Raw genomic sequence first — 26075 nt, forward strand, 5'->3', positions numbered from 1 at the left:
TCATTTCCATTTCAAAAAAGTCACAGTTTGTCGTAAAACTGTTGAAATATAAGACTATGAAAAATACACTACAAAGACTACAAATCCCAGAGTCGCCTGATTTCACTCGTCATAACTGATATATATGTGATGTCATATATATATATATTTTTTTCCTCCACTAAATATAAGAGATAGCTAAGATAAGATAACTTTAACAAGATGCCTGTGTGCTTTGTACCAGGTTGTAATCATACCAGCAATGGGGTTTTGCTCGTTCTTTTGCTTCCCGTCTGATGAAAGGACCAGGACTTTCTGGATCAAGTTAGCTACCTAGCTACTGTAGTAGCAAGCACGTTGGCATCAATACATCATTTAAATAAGCCCCCATGAGGTCCACCGGAAAGGGAGGGACTTCGGCTCTGGTATTGTTATGGTCAATAGAGAGGCAAAGTCACGCCCGTCCATGAGACCTTATTTCGGAAAAATTATGTATTGAAGTCAATGGAGAGAGAAAACGTATCTTTCGATCCCGTTTGAATTGTGCCATGAATTACACATATGTTTGTCAATCTTAAAAAATTATTTCCATGTCAAAAACATGCCTCATTCTGAAAGAAAGAAGTGAAGTGTGCCAATGTGACGGCGCCTTGGTGTGTGGTGCGAGACGGGAGGTGTAGTTCATTGAGCGGTTTCACACAAAAAAGTGTTACTTATTTTTTTGACTTGCAAAATTATCTTTTAAATTGACGAACATTAGTTCGTGGCACAATTCAAACGGGATCGAAAGATAATCTTTGTCTCTCCATTGACTTCAATACATACTTTTTCCGAAATAAGGTCCCATGGAGCTCCCCCGGAAAGGGAGGGACTTCACCTCTCTATGCTCTATACTGTCCCCCTGTAGGTCCGCCCCTGGAATGATTGCTTTCCAAGCTACAGTTCTTATCTGTCTTTTTTCAAAGTAACCAACAAAAACACAACCAACCATTTTGCTGTTATTTTATGATCAACAATCTGTTTTGCGAAATCATGTTTCAAGTAGGCCTAGTATTTGGCGACACTCGGGTTAAACTTTAACTCCCCCTGAGCTGTAGGACACGACGCTGAAGTTGGCTTCCGATTCAGAGAATCCGATTCGGCAGTTAAGGGGAAAGTTAAGGGACATTTCATTTACAGCGCTGAGCGAACAATCCTCCGTGTTTGAACCTCTTAAATAGCTGCATAGCCGATTTATTTGGACTGGATTATCCCAGAGAGTCTAAAGATTCTTTATAACACAGTTTGAGATTTGTGAAACCTTTATTCTATTTGTAAAAAATGTAAAAAGGGAGATTTCAGTGCTTTTTTCGCACAAAGCACTGAAATCTCCCTTTTTTGTATTTCACAAATAGAATTAAGGTTTCACAAATCTCAAACCGTGTTATAAAGAATCTTTAGACTCTCTGGGATAATCCAGTCCAAATAAATCGGCTATGCAGCTATTTAAGAGTTTCAAACACGGAGGATTGTTCGCTCAGCTCTGTAAATTAAATGTCCCTTAACTTTCCCCTTAACTGCCGAATCGGATTCTCTGAATCGGAAGCCAACTTCAGCGTCGTCTCGAACGACAGGAGGCGGAAGAGGTGTGTTTTCTCCACTAAACACACAACAAAGCGAGGTTGCCTCTAAATGGCGAAAACACACAAAGAGCAGTAGACCTAAGGAGATTAGCAGGAAAAGTAAAGGTAGGGAATAAGGAAAAGGGAAGAGCGCAAATAAAACTCGAGTGACTTTTTGTGTCTGCGGGACCGTGAACGCACCTCCGCCTGAATGCTGTTGATGAAACTTCTGCAGTTAAAAGACAGGAACAGCGACAACAAACGCGTTTACAACCAGAAATCAATGACACCAAAGACCTCTGTTTGATAAAATACATGCAATCAAACCTCATCTGTTAAGATTTAGGTAAGTATTTGCATTGTCTGATTATTATAAATAGATACAGCAAAATATGCTGCTAACATTTGTTTCAAGTGGTCATTTGACACCTAGTGGTCCTCCTCAGCTGTGTGTGTGTGTGTGTGTGTGTGTGTGTGTGTGTGTGTGTGTGTGTGTGTGTGTGTGTGTGTGTGTGTGTGTGTGTGTGTGTGTGTGTGTGTGTGTGTGTGTGTGTGTGTGTGTGTGTGTTGTGTTGTGTTGTGTTGTGTTGTGTTGTGTTGTGTTGTGTTGTGTTCAGTGTCTGATGCCAGCAGGATGGGGAACAGCAGCAGCGACAGGTCCGGGAGTCAGGGTGAGAGGTCAGACAGGGAGCAGGGAGGCAAGGAGGCCCGTCCCAACATCCTGATGGACAGCTCAGAGGACGCAGACCTGTTCCAGCGAGAAGATACAAAGGTACACAGGTGGAAGAAGTACTCAGATCTTAAGTAGAAGCACCAGAGTGTAGGAATACTTTGTTACAAGTACAATTCCTGCATGTATGTTACTCAGGTAAAAGTACAAACGTATTAGCATCAAAATATACTTAAAGTAGCAACAGTCTAATCATTATGCAGATCGGCCCATCCCAAAAATAATATATGATATGTTTTATTATACTTATTGATGTTGTGTTTATCAAAGCTGGTAATGGTGCAGCTAGTTTTAATGACTTTGTATACTGCAGGGTAGCTTGTACATTTGACTCCAGATGTAACTAAGGTCCTATTTAAGTGTTTATATTTCATATCATTAATCCAAATTAAAGTATCTATAGGTGTTAAATAATTGTTGAGGAGTATTTTTGCAGATACACTTCATTGCTGAAAACTAATGGGGAAGAAGTAGAATACAAATTAAATACCAGTAAAGTACAAATCCCTGACAATTGTACTTAAGTACAGCACTTGAGTATATGTACTTAGTTACTTTACACCACTGCAAATGTGTTGTGCCTGTAACAACCTGGCTGTATGTTATTAAACCTTTAAATAAATAACACATTTTCAAATATCTATAACATTGGACGTCTTTGTGTTTTGCAGATTTCAGTTCCATGCTACCTATTTTATATCTGCACATCTTTTCCACTTTCAATTATGTTCCCATAATGGTTCCAATTATCTCTTGTGAGGATTGTGCACAAAACTAGCTGAAAGTCAAAGAGTTCGCAAGAAATAAACATTTTTATTGCATTAAAAACACACACACACACACCACTAAACTGCTTCTTCAGCTGCCTCTGTTCAGAGAGGAAATGTTGTTATGGTCCATGTGATCTCATTATTAACATGGCAAAAATACATTGATATCATGCCGTCCAGGCTCCAGAGGAAATCCAGGAGTTTCTGGCCTGGCAGCACGACCTGGAGAGCGAAAGCAAGAGTCCAACTCAGGCCAGACCGACTGTGTTCAGGTGGACGGGGGCCGCCAAGGAGGTCTTTGTGTCGGGATCCTTCAACAACTGGGCCACCAAGATCCCTCTCAACAAGAGGTAGTGTGACTCTGGCTTTGTAAATCCTGGATTTGTTTGTTATGATGGAAATATAACATATGGTTTCCTTTTTAAACGCAGTCAAAAAAACTTTGTGGCTATTGTGGATCTACCGGAGGGAGAGCACCAGTACAAGTTCTCTGTAGACGGGCAGTGGACCCTGGACCCTACTGGGGTGAGTGGAGGTTTTAAAGTAGCCCACCTTTTTGTTTAATATATAATAATACAACATGAAGAAATCATAGATCACAATGATATTTTGTATAAATACTCATGAGTAATTGGGATTTATTGACTAGTAAATAATAGAACTGCTAGAAAATGCAGATAAATCATGAAAATGACATCACTTCACCTTCAAAACCAGAAAAAACATATCTTAGATTTTTGATATTGTAAGTTGATAGCTTTTTCCCACATCACAATATCAATAAATTGCCCAGCCCTACATTATAAATAACCGTTTTACTTGTACTTTTCCATGTTTGTAGAAATGCCCTTTCCACTATCTAAAGGGTCTGTATCACATTACACTCTTTTTCTATAGGCCGTGACGACGTCTAAAACTGGCACAGTGAATAATGTCATCCAGGTGAAGACGACTGACTTTGAAGTCTTTGACGCCCTCAGGATCGACTCAGAGGACACTGAAGATATTTCAGGTATAAATTCATTTATAACTACTTTTAGACTGTTCAGATACTATTAAAAAGTTATTTCATTTGCTTTAAATATAGAAAGTATGCCATTAGAGAACAAATACATTGTGTTACTCTTAATCTGCTGCAGTAAACCTTGAACAATGAATTTGTACTGGCTAAGCAAACCTTTCCTTTATTTTAAATGGCAGACCGAAATGTGGTGAACAAAGCAAGACATCAAGGTCACAACATCAATATTGATCGATGGGATCATGATGATTTGTTGCAAAATGTATGCAGAAGCTAGTATGCTGACACGTTAATTTGAAGTGGGTCAGATGGGTTTAAAACAGCCCTCTTTAAAGCTAATGTACTCCACTCTATATAGCACAGATCTAGTGCAGGTATATTAAATACTTAAATGAAGATTTAGATAACCATTTTTTATATTTCAGAATCAAGTTCTAGCTCCCATGTTGTGTAAGTGCAAGTAAAATGTTTGACTTTTATTGTTTCTATTTTTTGTATGCTGTCATGAGAAATGTTATGTACAAATGTATGTGTCAATCATTGTTTTTAAATAATGCTCTCATAACTGAGCCAATACAAAGTGACGCAAGGTATTGCTATTGTTACCTTAATCATCTTTTTATGTTTTTGTGTGGGAGAGAAACTCCTTTTTGTTGGTATACTTTGGGATTTTAGCCTTTGCAGACCGTTTACATGCACAAAAATCTATACAACACACAGAGAAGCATTATAGAAAAGCACAAGATGGCCCCTTTAATCATTTTTGTACTGAAATGGACCAATGAGTGGGAAATAAAGTTGAATTGAAATTGATTATATATTATTATTTTGTATCTATGGCTGGGTTTAATCAGTTTTGTGTGTGACTCCTTCCCCAGACTTGTCCAGTTCTCCTCCTGGCCCGTACCTACAGGAAGCATATGTGATAAAGCCCGAAGACAAGATCAAACATCCTCCCATCTTACCCCCCCACCTGCTGCAGGTGCTGCTCAACAAGGACACAAGCATCTCTGTGAGTACACGCTCCATGAAGAAGGACACGTTTCTCTCTTGTAACGATACTTTGAGATTAAAGGTCCCATGTCATGGCCATTTCTACTGATCATAATTCCATTGTTGAGGTCTACTAGAATAGATTTACATTGTTCCAAAATCACATTGGTTTTCTCATACAGCATCTCTGTATAGTATGTGTATTCACTCTCTGTCCTAAACGCCTTGTTGGAGCTCCTACTCGCTACAGGGTGTACTTTGAGTGTTTGTGACTCTGCAGACCTTTTACATGCAGAAAAAGCTACATAACACACAAGGGGACGGGTAATAACCGGAAAAGCATGTCATGGGACCTTTAAGTCAAATTGTTCCTCTTTCTGAATCTCCCTCAGTGTGACCCGACGCTGCTTCCGGAGCCAAACCACGTGATGCTCAATCACCTGTATGCCCTCTCCATCAAGGTAACACATCCTGCTGTGGCTTGTTTATTATTACTTATAAGTTTTCCTCATTTAAAATGTAACTTTATTAATGTTCAATGAGCAACAATTAGAAGGGAGTACAATCAAATGTACTGCCATTTGACTCAAAACATAAATAAACAATTGAAATAGATGGTCCGTAAATCAGTTACTTACAACAAATACCTACAGTAACAAGAGAAATAAAGGAATGCAAATACAACTACATAATTCACCGTCAAAGACCCGCATTACCTTCCTCACATCTGTTTATTCTTCCTTTATCCATATTTTTTACCTGGAAAAAATATTCAAACAACCCTTTAAATGATATTGTAGAGAATTCCATGATGTGACCCCAACCTCTGAATGCAAAGCTGCTTTAAAGTAGTTAAATAATAATTAAAGATTCCCTCCTCCCTCACAGCAAGACCAAGGGGAAATTATGCATGAACTCCCGATGGTTTTAATCAAACTGTCATATACATGTTATTGGTCACCATAAAGAGACCCTAATATTTGATCCTGCATTTCAAGCATTTGTCATACAACAAATAAGTGTATGACTTTATTTTGAAAGGACCAAAATCAGTGATTGTATGCTATAATATCTTAATTTGAATCTAAAACGTTATATCTATTGGATTTCCCTTATTTTCTGTTGTCAAGCAAACTATAATGTATTTCCTCACCATCATATAAACTGTTTTTGCTGTGGGTCGCATTTTCATTGCCAATAATCGTACAATTATACAATTTAATCTATATGTAAAGTCAATTAATTTGTGTTTTTGTTTAAGCCTCATTCAAAAACCCTTGTTGTCCTTGTCTCTTAGGACGGGGTGATGGTCCTCAGTGCAACGCACCGATACAAGAAGAAGTATGTGACCACTCTTCTTTACAAGCCCATATAACCCACAGAGCCGTGATCCAGACTCTTATTTTGAAATGCTCATAATTAAGCTGTTGTTGTTCACAGCTGCTGCTTTGATTATTGTTTTTTTTTTTTTAAATACCTTCCTGATATCGATTTAAAGCATTTGCTTAATCTACTTTTACCTTGCTGTACTCTCAAATTTGGAAAATATTTTAAAGTTGAACTTGATGCTGAATGTTTGTCAATGTATGATCTAGCAGCAACAACCTACAGCTTCCTTTATGAAGACCGAAGTATCACTATAAACCAACAACGCCAAAAGACAATAGAGCAGCAAGTGGATGTTCTTATAGATATTATATATTTTTTTCATTCTTACCTCAATTGACCTAGATATGTCAATAGATTTTTAGTTGATAAAGAGACCAAACACTTAATGCATAAGTGGAAAACTGAAGTGTTAGTGTGCTTTACAAATTAAACTAACCTGGAATTGTTAAATAAAACTGTGACTGTAGACATGGAAACGCTAACGATGCGATAAGCAACATATAACGAGTGCAAACAGACACCAGGATATAAAGGGGTTGACGTTCCCACACTGAGAATCTCACTTGAATTTTTTATTTCATACTGAACTTTTGTACAAAATCAAGCTCCTTTTACTCCAATTTGTGTGTAAAGCCTTATAAAATAATAATAAATCCTACATGTTCTCGTGTGTGTGTGTGTGTGTGTGTGTGTGTGTGTGTGTGTGTGTGTGTGTGTGTGTGTGTGTGTGTGTGTGTGTTGTATAACTCAGTTGACACAGTGGACTTTGGAGTCCAGGTTCTTGTTCTCAGGGTTGTACTTGCTCTGCGCAAAGCAGTGAGCCGCCACCTGGTCGCACCCACACACCGCAGCCTGGCACTTGTTGTTGGACGCTGCAGAGAAAGAAAAAGTCATGAAACTGACAAATAGCTTCTCAAACATAACAAAACATAAAGCTCAATCACTCAAACTTTATCACTGACTCTCTCTGAAAGTGCTGTAAAATGGGAGGGCATTTGTTTGCAGTGTAGGGATTCCACGGCTGTGTAATACCTACAGTAAATATAGCTGTTTAAATACAGTTTTTTCACACACACGCTCACGCTCACACATCATTTTCTGATTGCATACTGTCAAATGTCCTATCCAAACAAGTGTTGAGCCTTACTGAAGTTGAGGTAGGGCTGCAATAATGTAATTATAGTTGAATTGGCCAATTATTTGTTGGGTTAATTGTTTGAGATAAATGTCCAACTCAGATTCTGAAAGTCCGAAGTGATATCTTTAAAGAAAACCAAATAACCAGTGTTTAAAAGAAAACATCTACTCTTGACATCTTTGCACGTAACAATTGTTCGCTTATCAAAACAGTAGGCAATTATTTGAACATCCTTGGTCTAATCGCTGTGTTCATTGTTTAGTCTGATCTTACCTGAGCAGGTCACCGCCTCATTTGAGCAGGTGAATTCATAAGCAAGAACATAGGGAAGGTCAGCTAACGCCGTGCATCCAGGAGCCTTTCTGCTGGATGCATAGCAGTTGTCATGAACTTTACAGCAGCTGAGAACACAGAAGGAAAGGAGAAAACATTAATCCTAACCAAAATGACTTTTTAAAATTAAAAATTATGAGTGGAAGACAAAACGGCTGCTGCTTGCTTACGCATCCACTTCATCTATAGGGGCTCCCGTCCCCCCGAAGCCGCACCAGCAGCCGTAGTCGTTGTACTTCAAGGGGCTCGTGCCGAGCTGAGCGCAGCGGACCATATTCCCAAAATGCCATAAGGCTCTGGGCAGCAGCGCGCCACTGGCGACACAAGCTACGAGAGACAGGAAAACAAATACACATGATCGTCATGATTTGCCCTGTGACGCAGATGCCCAGCCGCTATCTTCCTTAAGGAGGGGCTGTACTAGCATTTTGTTGTGGTTACCAGTTTATGAGCGACCGGGCAACTCTCGGTCAGAGATAGTTCTTATTGTGGGACACCTGGAACACATCCTTCGTTCTCGGGGTGTAGATGACCCCGAGCCATAACCGACAACTAAAGTTGATTCAGTGTCCTCAGCTTTTTAGTCCATCTATTGAAGAATGTTGATTATTACACTCCAAACTAGTTCAAACCTCGAACTACAGGAGGGTTCTTCAGAATTGATCTGGCATCTCAACCTGTGTCAACTCGTGGCTCTTGACATATCTTGTGAATTCTCCGGCCTAAGCTCCAAATAAACCGTCAGTGTTTGCCATCAAAGCTGCAGCTCTCCTCGTGTCTCTGAGTCCTGTTTCCAGTTGCTTCAGAAGTTTCCCTCACAGATGAACAAATTACTGTCCTTAGAAGAGATTTACAACAGTGATACAGAATTCATTTTGTATTCAAATAATTGATCCACCAACAAAGGCTTGACATGCCTTTCTGTACCGAAAATGCACGTCCCCCCCCCCTTTTTGTGACTTTTAAAATTAATAAACTAATGTGAAAACCAGATATCCATAAATATGTAATGTATCTATTTTTTTGATAGGAAAGATGCAATTTCACATAGATCCAATAAAGACCATAATAATAGTACTTAATGTATATAGTTATATTATATTGTTATGACCCTGGGTCATTAGGTCATTTATGTATGGATATTTTCCGTCTTCCTGTGAGAGTGTGTATGGCTATGTGGGTGTTTCTCAATGTCGAGGAAAGCTGCTCCAGAGCCACCATTTCAAGGATACTACGTCATCGAGTGCCGCCGAAGGACTGTTCCAATGTCCAGGATACTTGGAATCAGGGACGTCGTGCACAGACATTTGGAGGGGCTATTGCTCTAAACTGGAAAAAAGGCTTTCTACAGCCAGTAGGAGAAGATCAGACAGACGCTCTTGACTACATAGATTTCTCAGCCTTGTTTTGATTATTTTCAGCTTTGAAAACGTGCGTTCTACAGTTGCCGTTGAGACAGGCAGAGTGGCATAGGTTTTGATGAGCTTGAACAGTGTGGGAAATATGGTGTGAGCATCAAATTCTTTGAGAACATCCAGCATTGCCTTTGCAGTCCTCTCTGGACATGTGTAGGTTGCATGGAAGACTCTTAGCTCTGTTTTGAGATGGATCTCCTCTCCCTGGAAGCCATAGAACTCACAAAGTGAATGCACAGTGTTGAGACCCTGGTCAATATTCTTCCACTGAGCTGGGTCAGTGAGACTGAAGAGACCTAAGGATGTCACTGCTGTTTTTTCCCTCACCTCTGAAATGCCTCTTAAGCTCCTGCCTCAATATGTCTAGGAGGGTGAAGTACAGCTTTCCCCTGTAGTACTCCTCCAGTGTCAGGACATGGTGGTCCTCGTTTGCCGAGGAATTTTTCGGGGACTTTCCGGCGTCTTCCTTGGCCTGGAATTTGTACTGGAATTTCAATGTCCAGTCCCGCTGCTGGTGTTGTGGCTTTCATAAAAATCTCTGTGAATTGCTCATCCGTCCTCAGCTCCTGAACTCGCCTTAGGACACCATCAACAACAGTGAATGCAGCTGCCATGTCTAGGTCTTTCTGTTGGAGAGCGTTGGAAACCATTGATGTTTCCAGGAAAACTGGTGTTGTAATCTCCAAACAGAGCAGGAATTCAAAATGTATGCTGGCTCACACTTTCTCAGATCCTCCAGGTATTGCATGGCAGCAGGGAGGATCTTCCGGATTGTTTTCAAGGCATTTTCCCTGCAGGTCCAGCGGGTGTCTGAGAGCTTCTGTAGCTCAAGGGGGCGCTGACCTGGGTTGATGGCTTTCTGTGTCTCCACAAATGCTGCATGGTGCTTTGTAGAATTTGCAATGAAGGTGTAAAGTTTTTCAACCACTGTGAAAAAAATCCACAAAATGTATGTTTGACTTTGCACTCTCCACTAAGACCAGATTCAAACCGTCTGCGTGGCAATGTACGTACAGTGCCTTTTTATTCTGCCTCTGTATTCTGGACTGTAGCCCTTTGTAAGGCCCGCTCATGTTAGCTGCCCCATCATATCCCTGTCCACGGATGTCCTCTACTTTGAGCTGATTCTCCTCCAGTAGCTTCATAACCAGGTTTTCAAGGGCTTCACCAGTTGTTGACTGTACGTCACAAAGCTGAAGAAAGCGCTCCGTTATGGTCATGTGACTCATGGCATGCACATATCGAACAACAAATGACGCCTGCTCAACGTGCGACACATCAGTGGTCTCATCAAGCATAATAGAGAATATTGATGCTTCCTTCACTTCCTTCTGGATGACGCTTTTCACATAAACGCTCAGAGCTCTAATAAGGTCATTCTGTGTTCTATTGGAAAGTAGAGACAGCTTTCATCTCTACCCCTGAGGGCCAAGCCTTGTCTTGCAAGATATAATGTGATCTCTATTAACCGGAAGATGATCTCTCAGTTTTTCTGCCTCTCCCTTTCTTTTGCTGCTTGCATCTGTGAATCTGCTACTGCAAAAGCCATGTCCAATGGCTTTATCTTGTATTTATTCCACCTGGTCATGCCAATCATGTGTGATTCACTGCAGCAGTGCTCCTTCATTCTTACTTTTGCCTGCCTCCATCTGTTTACACCTCCAGACTTCCATGTAGATCTACTCTTGTACTTCATAAAAATGCAACAGCTGAAGCAGTACATAGCATCATTCTGTGGAAAATACTCCAACCAGAGGGTTTTCATCATACCAGTGGCCCTGAAAAGACCCCCCCCCCATCTTGATTTTTTGGGAACTGGACCAGAGGACGACAGGGTCCAATTGAGTTTGAACATTTGAAGAAGGCCTCATTGTACTTGATATTGTTCTTCTGAACATGAGCTGGATCGGTGGGGTTTGGTAGCTGTAGCAAAAAAACAAACTCTGAAGGTACTTTCACTCTTGTGGACTCTGATGTTACTGCCTCATTCTCCATCTCTTCCCTCTCAATCTCCATATCCTCCCCTTCCATCTCTTTGTCCTCAGTTCCTGTCTCTTCATTCTCAATTCCTGTCTCTTAATTCTCAATTCCTGTCTCCTTCTCCTCACTTTCTGTCTCTTTGTCCTCACTTCCTATCTCTTCATTCTCAATTCCTGTCTCCTTGTCCTCACTTTCTGTCTCTTTGTCCTCAATTCCTGTCTCCTTGTCCTCACTTCCTATCTCTTCATTCTCAATTCCTGTCTCCTTGTCCTCACTTTCTGTCTCTTTGTCCTCACTTCCTGTCTCCTTGTCCTCACTTCCTGTGTCCTTGTCCTCACTTTGTGCTCACTTCTTATCTCTTCATTCTCAATTCTTGTCTCCTTATCCTCACTTTCTGTCTCTTTGTCCTCACTTCTTATCTCAATTCCTGTCTCCTTGTCCTCACTTTCTATCTCAATTCCTGTCTCCTTTTCCTCACTTCCTATCTCTTCATTCTCAATTCCTGTCTCCTTGTCCTCACTTCCTATCTCTTCATTCTCAATTCCTGTCTCCTTGTCCTCACTTTGTCTCTTTGTCCTCATTTCTTATCTCTTCATTCTCAATTCCTGTCTCCTTGTCCTCACTTTCTGTCTCTTTATCCTCACTTCATTCTCAATTCCTGTCTCCTTGTCCTCACTTCATTCTCAATTCCTGTCTCTTTCTCCTCATTTTCAGATTCTGTCTCTATCCTTTCTTCATTCTCTGTGTCTGAACTGTTCTGGGCATCATTGTGTTTTGTCTCAGGCTCACCATCTATCAAATACAATTAAGAGAATGTTTTAGAGCTCTTTATAAAGCATTGTTGCTAAGTGTTCAAATAATTAAAGCATTATTATTGTTGTGATCTCTTTTTCACACTATAAAAGGAGTTCAAAGATGGAGCTGTCTCCAAAAGAAACATTTTACATATATTCGTATTCTTAAACATAATTATTAGAAACAGAATTAAGTAACATATACACTTAATTCTTTACTGCTATAAAAACATACAAAGACAACTGAATACTAGTGCAGTCAGTTACATTTTAGATTGGAGAAGGTTATATCTAGTCATTCATGTCAAAATAAATATTTTGCCTACTTGTATAGAATATTTACAACCTGTTATAAAGCCTTTGTGAACCAGTTATCTGGCCATCTTATCCATATACAGCTATCAGGAGTGCGAAACCCTTTTCTTTGGTTCAAATCCTGTTTTCTCCTGTTTTTTCGTTAGGTTAGGTAAGAAGCCTGTATTTTATTTTACTTATTTTGTTATTTGTTTATGTGGGTTGTCTCGCCTCCTTTAAAAACAAACAGGTTATCAAAATTACCAAAGGCATTTTTCTGTCTCATTGTCCCTTTCTTTGGAGTTGGGAGAGTGGGGGAGTGCAATGTTGTGCGCGCATGCGCCTAGGTTCCCTAGACGAACAGTGTTTTTCCCAAAATACCCAAAGATTATTTTTAAATGAATGAAAAATAAAACAAAAATGTGTCCATGTTCAACAAGACATACAAACTCACCATTTCAAATCTGCTTGATTCTAACCTGTAAATGTTAAGTTTGAGGCCCATGAAATGCACTCCATAAATACACGTTCAATTATTATTTAATAAAAGAAATTAGGTGCTGCACGATTAGTTAGCTAATGATAAACTCTTGTCCATGGTTGGGCTACATGTGCAGTGCAATTACAATATACAGGTTTCTATTTTATAACATTACAATACACTACAATGTGAATAGAAATACATTGACACTAAAATAAGGTACACGTACAAATGTGTCTCTACAATGTGGGGTTTGACAGTTGCCGGCGTCTACCATGCTCTTGTTACAATCTTGTTTTGGATATATTTGGAAAGAGGCTCCAAGATTCCTCAGTAGAATAAAAAAAATACATACAAGAGTACTATAGATATTTACACAAGCCTATTCACAATAAGCGTTATTTTTTAAAGAGCGGTACAAAGTGTCTTACCGGTGAGATGCAGCAGAAGAGCCGTCAGCTTCATGGCTGCAGTCAGAAGAACGTCAACTTTGGTGCACCCGGTTATTTATATGAAGCTCAGCAGAAGTTATTTCAGGAAGACTGGGTAGCCTATATCCATGGTATATTCACTCCGCAGCTGCATATAATCAGCACATCACGGGCGTTGTTTTTAACCTATTTCATTCACCTCATTCTCCAGCAGCCAATCACTGTGCTGCAGCCAAACGTTAAAATGGTTCTCCTCTCTCCTGCAGTTTGTGATTTCAGGTTTTCATGCTGCTGCCCGCCTCCTCCCCATCCACCTCCTTTCATCATATCCAGTGCCAGGAGAGTTAATCCAAAGCCCTCATCAGACCTCCTCTTCATCCCATCTCCTCATCAAATCCAGATCTTCAGCATCATCACCAGTGTCTAGACCCCGAGGGGTTTCCCTATGCTCACGGCTGCATTTCCCCTTTAAGATTTCAAGATCGGGGTCTAATCGCCAAAGACTTAACATTTATCATATGACATGTGTCAATAAATGTTCTTTAAACAAAATGAAGTCTCTCCTGATTGAAACGACAGGAGGTGAGAAAAAGGCGGCAGCTTTAAATAGGACTTACTTTCTAAGGTTTGAACATGAGTGCTCTATCTATATCTTAATTTGAATCTAAAACGTTATATCTATTGGATTTCCCTTATTTTCTGTTGTCAAGCAAACCATAATGTATTTCCTCACCATCATATAAACTGTTTTTGCTGTGGGTCGCATTTTCATTGCCAATAATCGTACAATTATACAATTTAATCTAAAGTCAATTAATTTTTGTTTTTGTTTAAGCCTCATTCAAAAACCCTTGTTGTCCTTGTCTCTTAGGACGGGGTGATGGTCCTCAGTGCAACGCACCGATACAAGCCCATATAACCCACAGAGCCGTGATCCAGACTCTTATTTTGAAATGCTCATAATTAAGCTGTTGTTGTTCACAGCTGCTGTTTTGATTGTTGTATTTTTTTTTAAATACCTTCCTGATATCGATTTAAAGCATTTGCTTAATCTACTTTTACCTTGCTCTACTCTCAAATTTGGAAAATATTTTAAAGTTGAACTTGATGCTCAATGTTTGTCAATGTATGATCTAGCAGTAACAACCTACAGCTTCCTTTATGAAGACCGAAGTATCACTATAAACCAACAACGCCGAAAGACAATAGAGCAGCAAGTGGATGTTCTTATAGATATTATATATTTTTTTCATTCTTACCTCAATTGACCTAGATATGTCAATAGATTTTTAGTTGATAAAGAGACCAAACACTTAATGCATAAGTGGAAAACTGAATTGTTAGTACAAATTAAACTCACCTGGAATTGTTAAATAAAACTGTGACTGTAGAAATGGAAACGCTAACGATGCGATAAGCAACATATAACGAGTGCAAACAGACACCAGGATATAAAGGGGTTGATGTTCCCACACTGAGAATTTCACTTAAATGTTTTATTTCATACTGAACTTTTGTACAAAATCAAGCTCCTTTTACTCCAATTTGTGTGTAAAGCCTTATAAAATAATAATAAATCATACATGTTCTCGTGTGTTTGTGTGTGTGTGTGTGTGTGTGTGTGTGTGTGTGTGTGTGTGTGTGTGTGTGTGTGTGTGTGTGTGTGTGTGTGTGTGTGTGTGTGTGTGTGTGTGTGTGTGTGTGTGTGTGTGTTTGTGTGTTGTATAACTCAGTTGACACAGTGGGCTTTGGAGTCCAGGTTCTTGTTCTCAGGGTTGTACTTGCTCTGCGCAAAGCAGTGAGCCGCCACCTGGTCGCACCCACACACCGCAGCCTGGCACTTGTTGTTGGACGCTGCAGAGAAAGAAAAAGTCATGAAACTGACAAATAGCTTCTCAAACATAACAAAACATAAAGCTCAATCACTCAAACTTTATCACTGACTCTCTCTGAAAGTGCTGTAAAATGGGAGGGCATTTGTTTGCAGTGTAGGGATTCCACGGCTGTGTAATACCTAAATATAGCTGTTTAAATACAGTTTTTTCACAAACACGCTCACAAACACACACATCATTTTCTGATTGCATACTGTCAAATGTCCTATCCAAACAAGTGTTGAGCCTTACTGAAGTTGAGTTAGGGCTGCAATAATGTAATTATAGTTGAATTAGCCAATTATTTGTTGGGTTAATTGTTTTGGAGATAAATGTCCAACTCAGATTCTGAAAGTCCGAAGTGATATCTTTAAAGAAAACCAAATAACCAGTGTTTAATAGAAAACATCTACTCTTGACATCTTTGCACGTAACAATTGTTCGCTTATCAAAACAGTAGGCAATTATTTGAACATCCTTGGTCTAATCGCTGTGTTCGTTGTTTAGTCTGATCTTACCTGAGCAGGTCACCGCCTTTTTTGAGCAGGTGAAATCATAAGGAAGAACATAGGGAAGGTCAGCTAACGCCGTGCATCCAGGAGCCTTTCTGCTGGATTTATAACAGTTGTCATGAACTTTACAGCAGCTGAGAACACAGAAGGAAAGGAGAAAACATTAATCCTAACCAAAATGACTTTTTAAAATTAAAATTATGAGTGGAAGACAAAACGGCTGCTGCTTGCTTACGCATCCACTTCATCTATAGGGGCTCCCGTCCCTCCAAGGCCGCACCAGCAGCCGTAGTCGTTGTACTTCAAGGCGCTCGTGCCGGGCTGAGCGCAGCTGATCATATTCCCAAACTGCCAAATGGCTCTGGGCAGCAGCGCGCCACTGGCGACACAAGCTACGAGAGACGAGAGACAGAAAAACAAATACACATGATTGTCAGGAAATAATTTGCCCTGTGACGCAGATGCCCAGCCTTGGACAGCCGCTATCTCCCTTAAGGAGGGGCTGTACTCGCATTTTGTTGTGGTTACCAGTTTATGAGCGACCGGGCAACTCTCGGTCAGAGATAGTTATTATTGTGGGACACCTGGAACACATCCTTCGTTCTCGGGGTGTAGATGACCCCGAGCCATAACCGACAACTAAAGTTGATTCAGTGTCCTCAGCTTTTTAGTCCATCTATTGAAGAATGTTGATTATTACACTCCAAACTAGTTCAAACCTCGAACTACAGGAGGGTTCTTCAGAATTGATCTGGCATCTCAACCTGTGTCAACTCGTGGCTCTTGACATGTCTTGTGAATTTTCCGGCCTAAGCTCCAAATAAACCGTCAGTGTTTGCCATCAAAGCTCCAGCTCTCCTCGTGTCTCTCTGAGTCCTGTTTCCAATTGCTTCAGAAGTTTCCCTCACAGATGAACAAATTACTGTCCTTAGAAGAGATTTACAACAGTGATACAGAATTCATTTTGTATTCAAATAATTGATCCACCAACAAAGGCTTGACATGCCTTTCTGTACCGAAAATGCACGTTCCCCCCCCCCCTTTTTGTGACTTTTAAAATTAATAAACTAATGTGAAAACCAGATATCCATAAATATTTAATTAATCTATTTTTTTTTAGAGGAAAGATGCAATTTCACATAGATCCAATAAAGACCACAATAATAGTACTTTAATGTATAGTGTTGTTATGACCCTGGGTCATTAGGTCATTTGTGTAAGGATATGTTCCCTCCTCCTGTGAGAGCCTGGGTGTGGCTATGTGTGGGTGCTTTTCAATGTCGAGGAAAGCTGCTCTAGAGCCACCATTTCAAGGATACTACGTCATTGAGTGCCGCCGAAGGACTGTTGTTAAATTATTATTTAATAAAAGAAATTAGGTGCTGCGCGATTAGTTATTAACTATAGCTAATGTTCAACTCTTGTCCATGGTTGGGCTACATGTGCAGTGCAATTACAATATACAGGTTTCTATTTTATAACATTACAATACACTACAATGTAGTAATACATTGTACAGACACTAAAATAAGGTAATGCACGTACAAATGTGTCTCTACAATGTGGGGCTTTAAAGTTGCCGGCGTCTAACATGCTCTTGTTACAATCTTGTTTTGGATATATTTGGAAAGGGGCTCCAAGATTCCTCAGTAGAATACAAAAAATACAAAAAAGAGTATGCTACTATAGATATTTACACAAGCCTATTTACAATAAGTGTTATTTTAAAGAGTGGTACTAAGTGTCTTACCGGTGAGAAGCAGCAGAAGAGCCATCAGCTTCATGGCTGCAGTCAGAAGAACGTCAACTTTGGTGCAGCCGGTTATTTATATGAAGCTCAGCTCAAGTTCTTTCGGGCTGATTTTTAGTCTCAGTCCGCCCCTGCCATCTCCTCATCACATCCAGATCTTCAGCATCATCACCAGTGTCTAAACCCCGAGGGGTTTCCCTATGCTCACGGCTGCATTTCCCCCTTTAAATATACGATTTCAGGATCGGGGTCTAATCGCCAAAGACTTAACATTTATGACATGTGTCAATAAATGTTCTTTAAACAAAATGAAGTCTCTCCTGATTGAAATATCAGGAGGTGAGAAAAACTAGAGAAGGAGATAAGAAGGCGGCAGCTTTAAATAGGACTTACTTTCTAAGGTTTGAACATGAGTGCTCTGTGTACCTGAACATGTATTTAACACATTCAATAACAAGCGTAACAGTTTGCAAATAGTACATATAATCAGCACAGTCTCTCAGACCTCCATGAAATGTCTTCCTTGAGACCTATGTAAAGAAAACATCAACAATACACATTTAGGGGTGTATCTTTAATGTTTGTTTCTGTCAAACACAATTAGTGCAGATAATGCCTCATAACATTTTAGAAAACATTTATTCCAAATAACATGGCAAAATTTGATTTTTTTAAATGACTAATTTCAGTATTTTTCTGATTTATGAAGTGATGAAAAGAGATACCAAAACTTGCTAATGCATATTAGCATATACAAGAACAATGCTTCTGTAATTATGTAATGTTTTAATGCAAGTTATGGGGAAGTTCAAGCCCAGCTATTTCTAAGGAAAAGGTTGAGGAGTCTTTATTATTATTATTATTATTATTATTATTATTATTATTATTATTATTATTATTATTATTATTATTATTATTATTATTTTTATTATTATTATTATTATTATTATTATTATGATTATTATTATTATTATTATTATTATTATTATTAAAGGACCTATTCTCCCCTCCCAGGTTAACCTGTAGATTATATTTACAATTGATCTTCGATCCATCCCCATATTCTACACATTTCCTGATCAAATGATCTATTTCTGTTCTCTCTGTTTACTCTGTCCTTACTCAAGTGTTCCTTTTCCTTCTTTACATAGAAGTTAATTTAAGATAACCTTGCAACACACAGCTGTGTAAATAGCTGTCACTTTCAGCAGAGTTCCCACGACTTTCCACTGGAAGTGTCACAGAAAGAAACAATATATTCTAGTGCTCTTTGTAAAATGTGAGTCATTATTAATTCATAAAATCACTTTGGCTATTGAAACATCAAACTTTAACTTAAACTTTGAATAACGGAAAATATATTTGTTACAGTGTCAACAATCTGTGTCCACCAATGACTACACTCCTGTGTGCATGTTGCATAATGTAGAATAAGAGATAGGTGACTCTTGGGAATTGGCCGAAAAGGGACCAACCAGGTCAGGGTTAATGTAAGGCTTTAGCTCTGCACTGCACATCTTTAGCTGCAAGAGGAATCCGACCCATTCATCCTAATCCGCAGCCTACCAGACTGTGAATATTTAGAAATAGAAAACTAATACATGTTTTCATCCTCAGGAGCCATTTAGATTTCATGGTGGCTTTATCTGAGAGTTCTCCAAAGTGTCCACAGTGCCTTTTAACTGCTCTGTGTGGCAGGTCCGGTCATACCTCTCCACATGTCTGTAACAAGTAGTACTATGCAGATATAGATACTTTGATATACCTATTATGATGTATGTATTGTATGATTTAACCACGTACTGTCGAAGTGACATTATGAATGAAAACACTTTTTATTTTATTTCGTTTTGTTGATAATCTGGGTTATAATGATTGTGTTGTTTTAGTGCCCAAGGAAACACATACTTTCCATCAGTCATTTTTCATTTGATTTTTATTAGGCATTGAGATATAAATTATATTGAGGATGTCTCTTTACATCATACTAAAAACATTAATTTCCATCGTGGTCATCAATTTCAAAACAATTAAATAAATGGAAAGACGCAAATTGACGGAATCAAACAAATTACAACCACAACCTACTCCCTCTTGCAACTCTCCCCCATGTTTCAAACGTTCTCCTTTGAAAGGAGGAACCTCTCACACTCTGCTCTCACAGATATATTGATATGTCAGGCTGCAGTCAGTCTCCAGAGGGCCGCCCGCCTCCTCCCCATCGTCCTCCTTTCATCACATCCAGTGCCAGGAGAGCTAATCCAAAGACCTCATCACACCTCCTCTTCATCCCATCTCCTCATCAAATCCAGATCTTCAGCATCATCACCAGTGTCTAAACCCAAAGGGGGTTCCCAACTTCCCTACAGTATATGCTCACAGCTGCATTTCCCCCTTTAGATATACGATTTCAGGATCGGGGTCTAATCGCCAAAGACTTAACATTTATCATATGACATGTGTCAATACATTTTCTTTAAACAAAATGAAGTCTCTCCTGATTGAAATATCAGGAGGTGAGAAAAACTAGAAAAGCAGATAAGAAGGCAGCAGCTTTAAATAGGAATTACTTTCTAAGGTTTGAACATGACTGCTCTGTGTACCTGAACATGTATTTAACACATTCAATAACAAGTGTGACAGTTTGCAAATAGTACATAATTATAATCAGTCTCTCAGACCTCCATGAAATGTCTTCCTTGAGACCTGTGTAAAGAAAACATCAACAATACACATTTAGGGCTGTATCTTCTAAATGTTTGTTTCTGTCAAACACAATTTGTGCAGATAATGCCTCATAACATTTTAGAAAACATTTATTCCAAATAACATGGCAAAATTTGATTTTTTTAAATGACTAATTTCAGTATTTTTCTGATTTATGAAGTGATGAAAACAGATACCAAAACTTGCTAATTCATATTAGCATATACAAGAACAATGCTTCTGTAATTATGTAACGTTTTAATGCAAGTTATGGGCAAGTTCAAACCCAGCTATTTCTAAGGAAAAGATTGAGGAGAAAAAAAGGTGTTTATTATTATTATTATTATTATTATTAAAGGACCTATTCTCCCTTCCCAGGTTAACCTGCAGATTATATTTACAATTTATCTTCGATCCATCCCCATATTCTACACATTTCCTGATCAAAGGATCTATTTCTGTTCTCTCTGTTTACTCTGTCCTTACTCAAGTGTTCCTTTTCCTTCTTTACATAGAAGTTAATTTAAGATAACCTTGCAACACACAGCTGTGTAAATAGCTGTCACTTTCAGCAGAGTTCCCACGACTTTCCACTGGAAGTGTCACAGAAAGAAACAATATATTCTAGTGCTCTTTGTAAAATGTAAATCATTATTAATTCATAAAATCACTTTGGCTATTGAAACATCAAACTTTAACTTAAACTTTGAATAAAGGAAAATATATTTGTTACAGTGTCAACAATCTGTGTCCACCAATGACTACACTCCTGTGTGCATACATGTTGCATAATGTAGAATAAGAGATAGGTGACTCTTGGGAATTGGCCGAAAAGGGACCAACCAGGTCAGGGTTAATGTAAGGCTTTAGCTCTGCACTGCACATCTTTAGCTGCAAGAGGAACCCGACCCATTCATCCTAATCCGCAGCCTCCCAGACTGTGAATATTTAGAAATAGAAAACTAATACATGTTTTCATCCTCAGGAGCCGTCACTGTGCCCCCCCAACGCAGGGCAGGTAAGCCCTGCCACTTTGCTGGTTTTTTTTATCATATAAGTGAAAACGTTTCCACTAATTGTTTTTTGTGTGAAATAAATCAGACATAAAGAATACAAATAAAAAACACAGCCTGATGTGTGCTCACTGCTGCTCGTTGATTGGTGTGTTGCTTGACCAATGACCCCCAACCTTTGTTTTGTTGTCATTACGTGGCTGTCTGTTTAGTTGTAAGCCCATTGGCGATCTGTTCATCTGTTATACTGATTATACAGTAAAGCCATCGAAAATAATATGATACAGACAGTACAGTACAAGTACTTCTGGGTCTCTGTGTTTCATTCAAGCTCGGCTCTCTGTGTGTGGCACAAGCGCCTTTTGTTGTTGTTAGCATCTGGTTAGCTAGCTATACTAACGGGTATAAAGAGCTGTTTCTACAACAAGTGTGGAGGAGAGTCCTCTCCTGTCAGACTGAGAGGCTCAGATAACTACAGCTCAGTGAGGTAAGGTCAGATCTCTGTCAGTGTTTAAATAGTTAACTTAAAGTGGACCTATCATGCTATATTTGAATAATATATTGTAGGGCCATACCAATATATAACATGTCTGGGAAGTCTTTTTTTCAAAATACCAAATAGATCATGCATTTTAGTCATGCCTCATTTTGCTCTATTTGCTCTTTTCAGGCCCTGTTTTTGCAAGGGCTGATTCTGTGGCAAATGAGCTGCAGCTGACCACGCCCCCCTGCAAAGGAGGGGGGCGAGGCACGAGCGTCATGTTACCATGCTTTTACCATGCTGTTACCATGCCACAGCAACCCCCCATTCCCCTGATAGGTGGAGAGTTGCCCATATAGGCGGAGCTCCTTGTTTCTGACGTCAGAGATATTTCAAATCTGTATCAGTCTGTATCAGATCCGTTGCAGCCCCGTTTTTAGAGATTAGGGTATGGAGGAAAAGACAGAGGTTTGTGTTTTTTGCAACCCGGTATCACGGCAAGACGTGAACATGTGACGATTTACCATGCTGGGAGACGTGAAGATGTCACGATTTCGTCCCTTCAAACGTGACAGTTACACGGTATTGTTAACCCATGTTAACCAATGGAGAAATAACCGGAAGTGCCAAGCACCCCGACGTAATGATTTATTTTGTAATAGTCACACTCGATTACGCCGATTTTCTTGTTGCCCCAGCTGGTCGAAACCTCTTTTAGCAGAAACAAAGGCTACATTAATGTATTAAATCGATGTTAATCCATGCGTGTGGATGTGGAATTAACGGACGTGACATTGTAAGATTGAGTTGCCAGGCAACAGCTTCGGTTCATGTTCATTTACAAACTCTTCAACTACAACCGTAGTTATATTTAAAAACACGAAGGCCTCATGAAATACTTTAATGCAAATAAAATGTAAATGTGAAGGAATGTGTGTATAACAAAATACATCGGTCATAAACTAAACCGGAAACAGACGTAGGCAAGATCCTCAGCTCGATGATTGGATTGGTTTAGCCGTAATGCTGGGATTTGGTGTTTATGTGATGTGAAATTTGAAAACATTTAAAAAAAATAAAGTAATACTTTATTCCGAGTGTGCTTGCTTTTCTCTTTGAAAGTCATCACATAACAGCATTGTAATACACGGTTCGGCTGCATTAAATATGACATATCTTCCGTAATTCTCTATTTATAGAGCCCTGCTGAGAAGACTTCTAGACAAACAGGAAGAACTGACGCCAAAACTGAAAACGTGACGTGGATCATAAATATATAAGCAATTAAACAACATCTTACATTTCTTTTCACACAATACGTCTCCTTGCAGTATCAACACTAATTCGGCTGACTTTTATATTTGATCCAATTGGTAGATAGGCTGTATTCACACCATAACGGTGCAGAGCTGATAGAAAGGGACACCTGGTGGTTGAAGAACGTTATTGAATTTTATTATTTTATAATTAGATATTAATAGGATTCCTATAAAATATATTCATTACTCGTTATTCTCTACTAATAGTTAATTAAAGACTGTATATAATGACTAGTTTGCACATCCCTTTCAAGATTTCAAGATTTTCTAAGCTAAGTTTTATTGACATATCTATATATATATATATATACATATATATCAACTACGGTGTAGTTATGCAATGAATGAAAGACTTGGGTCGCAGGTTCCTCAACAGTGCATTACAAGAAATCTATCAATATGTGTGTATACCTCGACCATTAAACTGTCATTCTGCAGATTTCTTATACTATCTATACATCTAAGAGTATAATACATATGTATAATATCAGTTTAATAATAAACAAATAATATACAAATAAGTTATTTAACACAGTTAACATTGCAGGAAAGCAATATATTAGACGTTAAGTACTTTGTCTGGCTCAATATTTATCTGTAGATACAAATGTCACTGTGTGTGCTGTGTGCTCTGCATGTGTGACCATTAAAGAGGGTTTCATCCCTCCATATTCTTCTTCTATACCCCCAAAGCTTTTTTCTTATTCAAAAGAAGACCTTAACCTAAAGTACTCTTTAATGTTTAAATTAAGCCTTATTAGTTTGTCTGTTTTGCACATCCTCCCATTAATATCTAATAATAAAATAATACAATTCAATAATGTGCTTTAACCACCAGGTGCACCGTTATGGTGTAAATACAGCCTACCAATTGGATCAAATATAAAAGTCAGCCGAATTAGTGTTGATACTGCAAGGAGACGTATTGTGTGAAAAGAAATGTAAGATGTTGTTTAATTGCTTATATATTTATGATCCACGTCACGTTTTCAGTTTTGGCGTCAGTTCTTCCTGTTTGTCTAGAAGTCTTCTCAGCAGGACTCTATAAATAGATAACTACGGCAGATATGTAATATTTAATGCAGCCGAACCGTGTATTACAATGCCGTTATATGATTAATTTCAAAGAGAAAAGCAAGCACACTCGGAATAAAGTATTATTTTATTTTTAAAAAACGTTTTCAGATTTCACATCAAATAAACACCAAATCCCAGCATTACGGCTAAACCATCCAATTATTGAGCTGAGGATCTTGCCTACGTCAGTTTCCGGTTTTGTTTATCACCGATGTATTTTGTTATACACACATTCCTACACATGTACATTTTAATTTGTATTAAAGTATTTCGTGAGGCCTTCTAACATGTTTTTAAATATAACTACGGTTGTAGTTGAAGAGTTTGTAAATGAACATGAACCGAAAATGTTACCTGGCAACTCAATCGCACAACGTCACGTCCGTTAATTCCAGATCCACACACATGGATTAACATCGATTTAATACATTAATGTAGCCTTTGTTTCTGCTAAAAGAGGTGTCGACCAGCTGGGGCAGCAAGAAAATCGGCGTAATCGAGTGTGACTATTAAAAAATAAATCATTATTATATTAATATTGACAATAACAACCGACCGTCGGGGTAGCACTTGCTTGGCATTTCCGGTTATTTCTCAACTGGTTAACATGGGTTAACAATACCGTGTAACTGTCACGTTTGAAGGGACGAAATCGTGACGTCTTGCTGTGATATCGGGTTGGTTTTCTGACACTTGGTGAGTTCCCTGACACACCGGGGCGGGGACACATATTTATGTATAAAAGACGTACAAAAGTGCATTTTGCATTATAGGTCCCCTTTAAGTTATCTGGGTCTCAAACGGTTTGGTTACCATTTCTGTAAACAATTATTTCAGAGGAACACCTTTATATGATCATTATAGTTATTAAAAAATAAGAGAATAAATGAAAAACAGGTATGAAATACTATATGACAGAAAACAAGAATACTGTTTAAAAGGGGAGTGATTTGTAAAATATCCATAAAGAACAAGCACATCTGTTTACAGTTCTGTTCCATATGGATGTTGAGATATGTATCCATAGATCTCTTAATTTTGTGCACCAGATTGATGCATTTAACTTCAATATTAAAAAATATATATACCCCCAGGGTATATGATTGCCCCCCCCATTCGATTTATTCTAGAGCTGACTCTGGCTTTATCTGAGAGTTCTCCAAAGTGTCCACAGTGCCTTTTAACTGCTCTGTGTGGCAGATCCGGTCATACCTCTCCACATGTCTGTAACAATTAGTACTGTGCAGATATAGATACTTTGATATACAGTACCTATTATAATGTATGTATTATATGATTTAACCACGTACTGTCAAAGTGACATTATGAATGAAAAACTTTTTTTTAATTTTCGTTTTGTTTTGTTGATAATCTGGGTTATAAAGATTGTGTTGTTTCAGTGCCCAAGGAAACACATACTTTCCATCAGTCATTTTTCATTAGATTTGTATTAGGCATTGAGATATAAATTATATAGAGGATGTCTCTTTACATTACCTTGGTGATTGGCTAATGGTTACATGACCAAAAAAACATTATGACATCATAAAGTGGCCAAAATCTGATCAGCTCATTTTCAGAAAGGTTTTTATATCATCAGGACAAAAAGAGAGAGAATCTTTTTTCCTGAAACTTTCTGAATCTCTTTTCAAAGAGGGGAGACATGTTTATGTATAAAAGACATGAAAAAGTGGATTTTGCATAATAGGTGACCTTTAAGTAAATCTAAATATGTGCTTTATCTGTCATATAGGCCAAGTGATTATCATTAAATGACATTAAATTAAAACCCATATAAATAATTTAGTTCACAAGTTAAATTAGTAATTCAGTTATTTATTATTTGAAAATAAAGATATTCAAAGCAAAATGAGTTGTGTTCCTGAAAAAAGTACTCGCCTCCTGTCATTTTGCAAAAGTGGACCCGGTCAAATCAAGTTGTGCATCATTTGGTCAATTTTACTTTGGGTTTTTATTGTTGCTACACGTTTCTC

The 26075-nt window shown here is 38.5% G+C and overlaps 3 protein-coding genes across 4 annotated transcripts; 1 reads left to right on the forward strand and 2 right to left on the reverse strand.

Moving 5' to 3' along the window:
* Positions 1 to 1561: 1561 nt before the first annotated feature.
* prkab1b (protein kinase, AMP-activated, beta 1 non-catalytic subunit, b) lies at positions 1562 to 7153 on the forward strand. Of its 2 annotated transcripts, none has more exons than XM_079688425.1 (8): positions 1562 to 1930; positions 2198 to 2352; positions 3261 to 3430; positions 3512 to 3605; positions 3978 to 4092; positions 4980 to 5113; positions 5487 to 5555; positions 6392 to 7153. In XM_079688425.1, coding segments are annotated over exons 1-8 (816 nt in total). In that variant the 5' UTR covers positions 1562 to 1929; the 3' UTR covers positions 6470 to 7153. The 2 variants fall into 2 exon arrangements, with proteins under 2 accessions (XP_079544551.1, XP_079544552.1); XM_079688426.1 differs by having other exon boundaries at positions 1566 to 1926.
* On the reverse strand, positions 7041 to 13516 carry LOC307043711 (phospholipase A2-like). Its single transcript, XM_079688427.1, has 4 exons — positions 13350 to 13516; positions 8125 to 8281; positions 7895 to 8022; positions 7041 to 7355 (listed from the first exon to the last, which is right to left on the reverse strand). Exons 1-4 carry the CDS (start codon positions 13381 to 13383, stop codon positions 7231 to 7233), a joined length of 444 nt encoding a protein of 147 aa, XP_079544553.1. The 5' UTR covers positions 13384 to 13516; the 3' UTR covers positions 7041 to 7230.
* A 1310-nt stretch (positions 13517 to 14826) lies between these two features.
* On the reverse strand, positions 14827 to 17593 carry LOC307043712 (phospholipase A2-like). The gene is made up of 4 exons (XM_079688428.1): positions 17486 to 17593; positions 15971 to 16127; positions 15742 to 15869; positions 14827 to 15203 (listed from the first exon to the last, which is right to left on the reverse strand). The coding sequence occupies exons 1-4, from the start codon at positions 17517 to 17519 to the stop codon at positions 15079 to 15081; spliced, it is 444 nt and encodes a 147-aa protein (XP_079544554.1). The 5' UTR covers positions 17520 to 17593; the 3' UTR covers positions 14827 to 15078.
* Positions 17594 to 26075: the final 8482 nt, after the last annotated feature.

This window comes from Notothenia rossii (assembly GCF_949606895.1).
Source record: "Notothenia rossii genome assembly, chromosome: 6".
NCBI classification, from domain to species: Eukaryota; Metazoa; Chordata; class Actinopteri; order Perciformes; family Nototheniidae; genus Notothenia; species Notothenia rossii.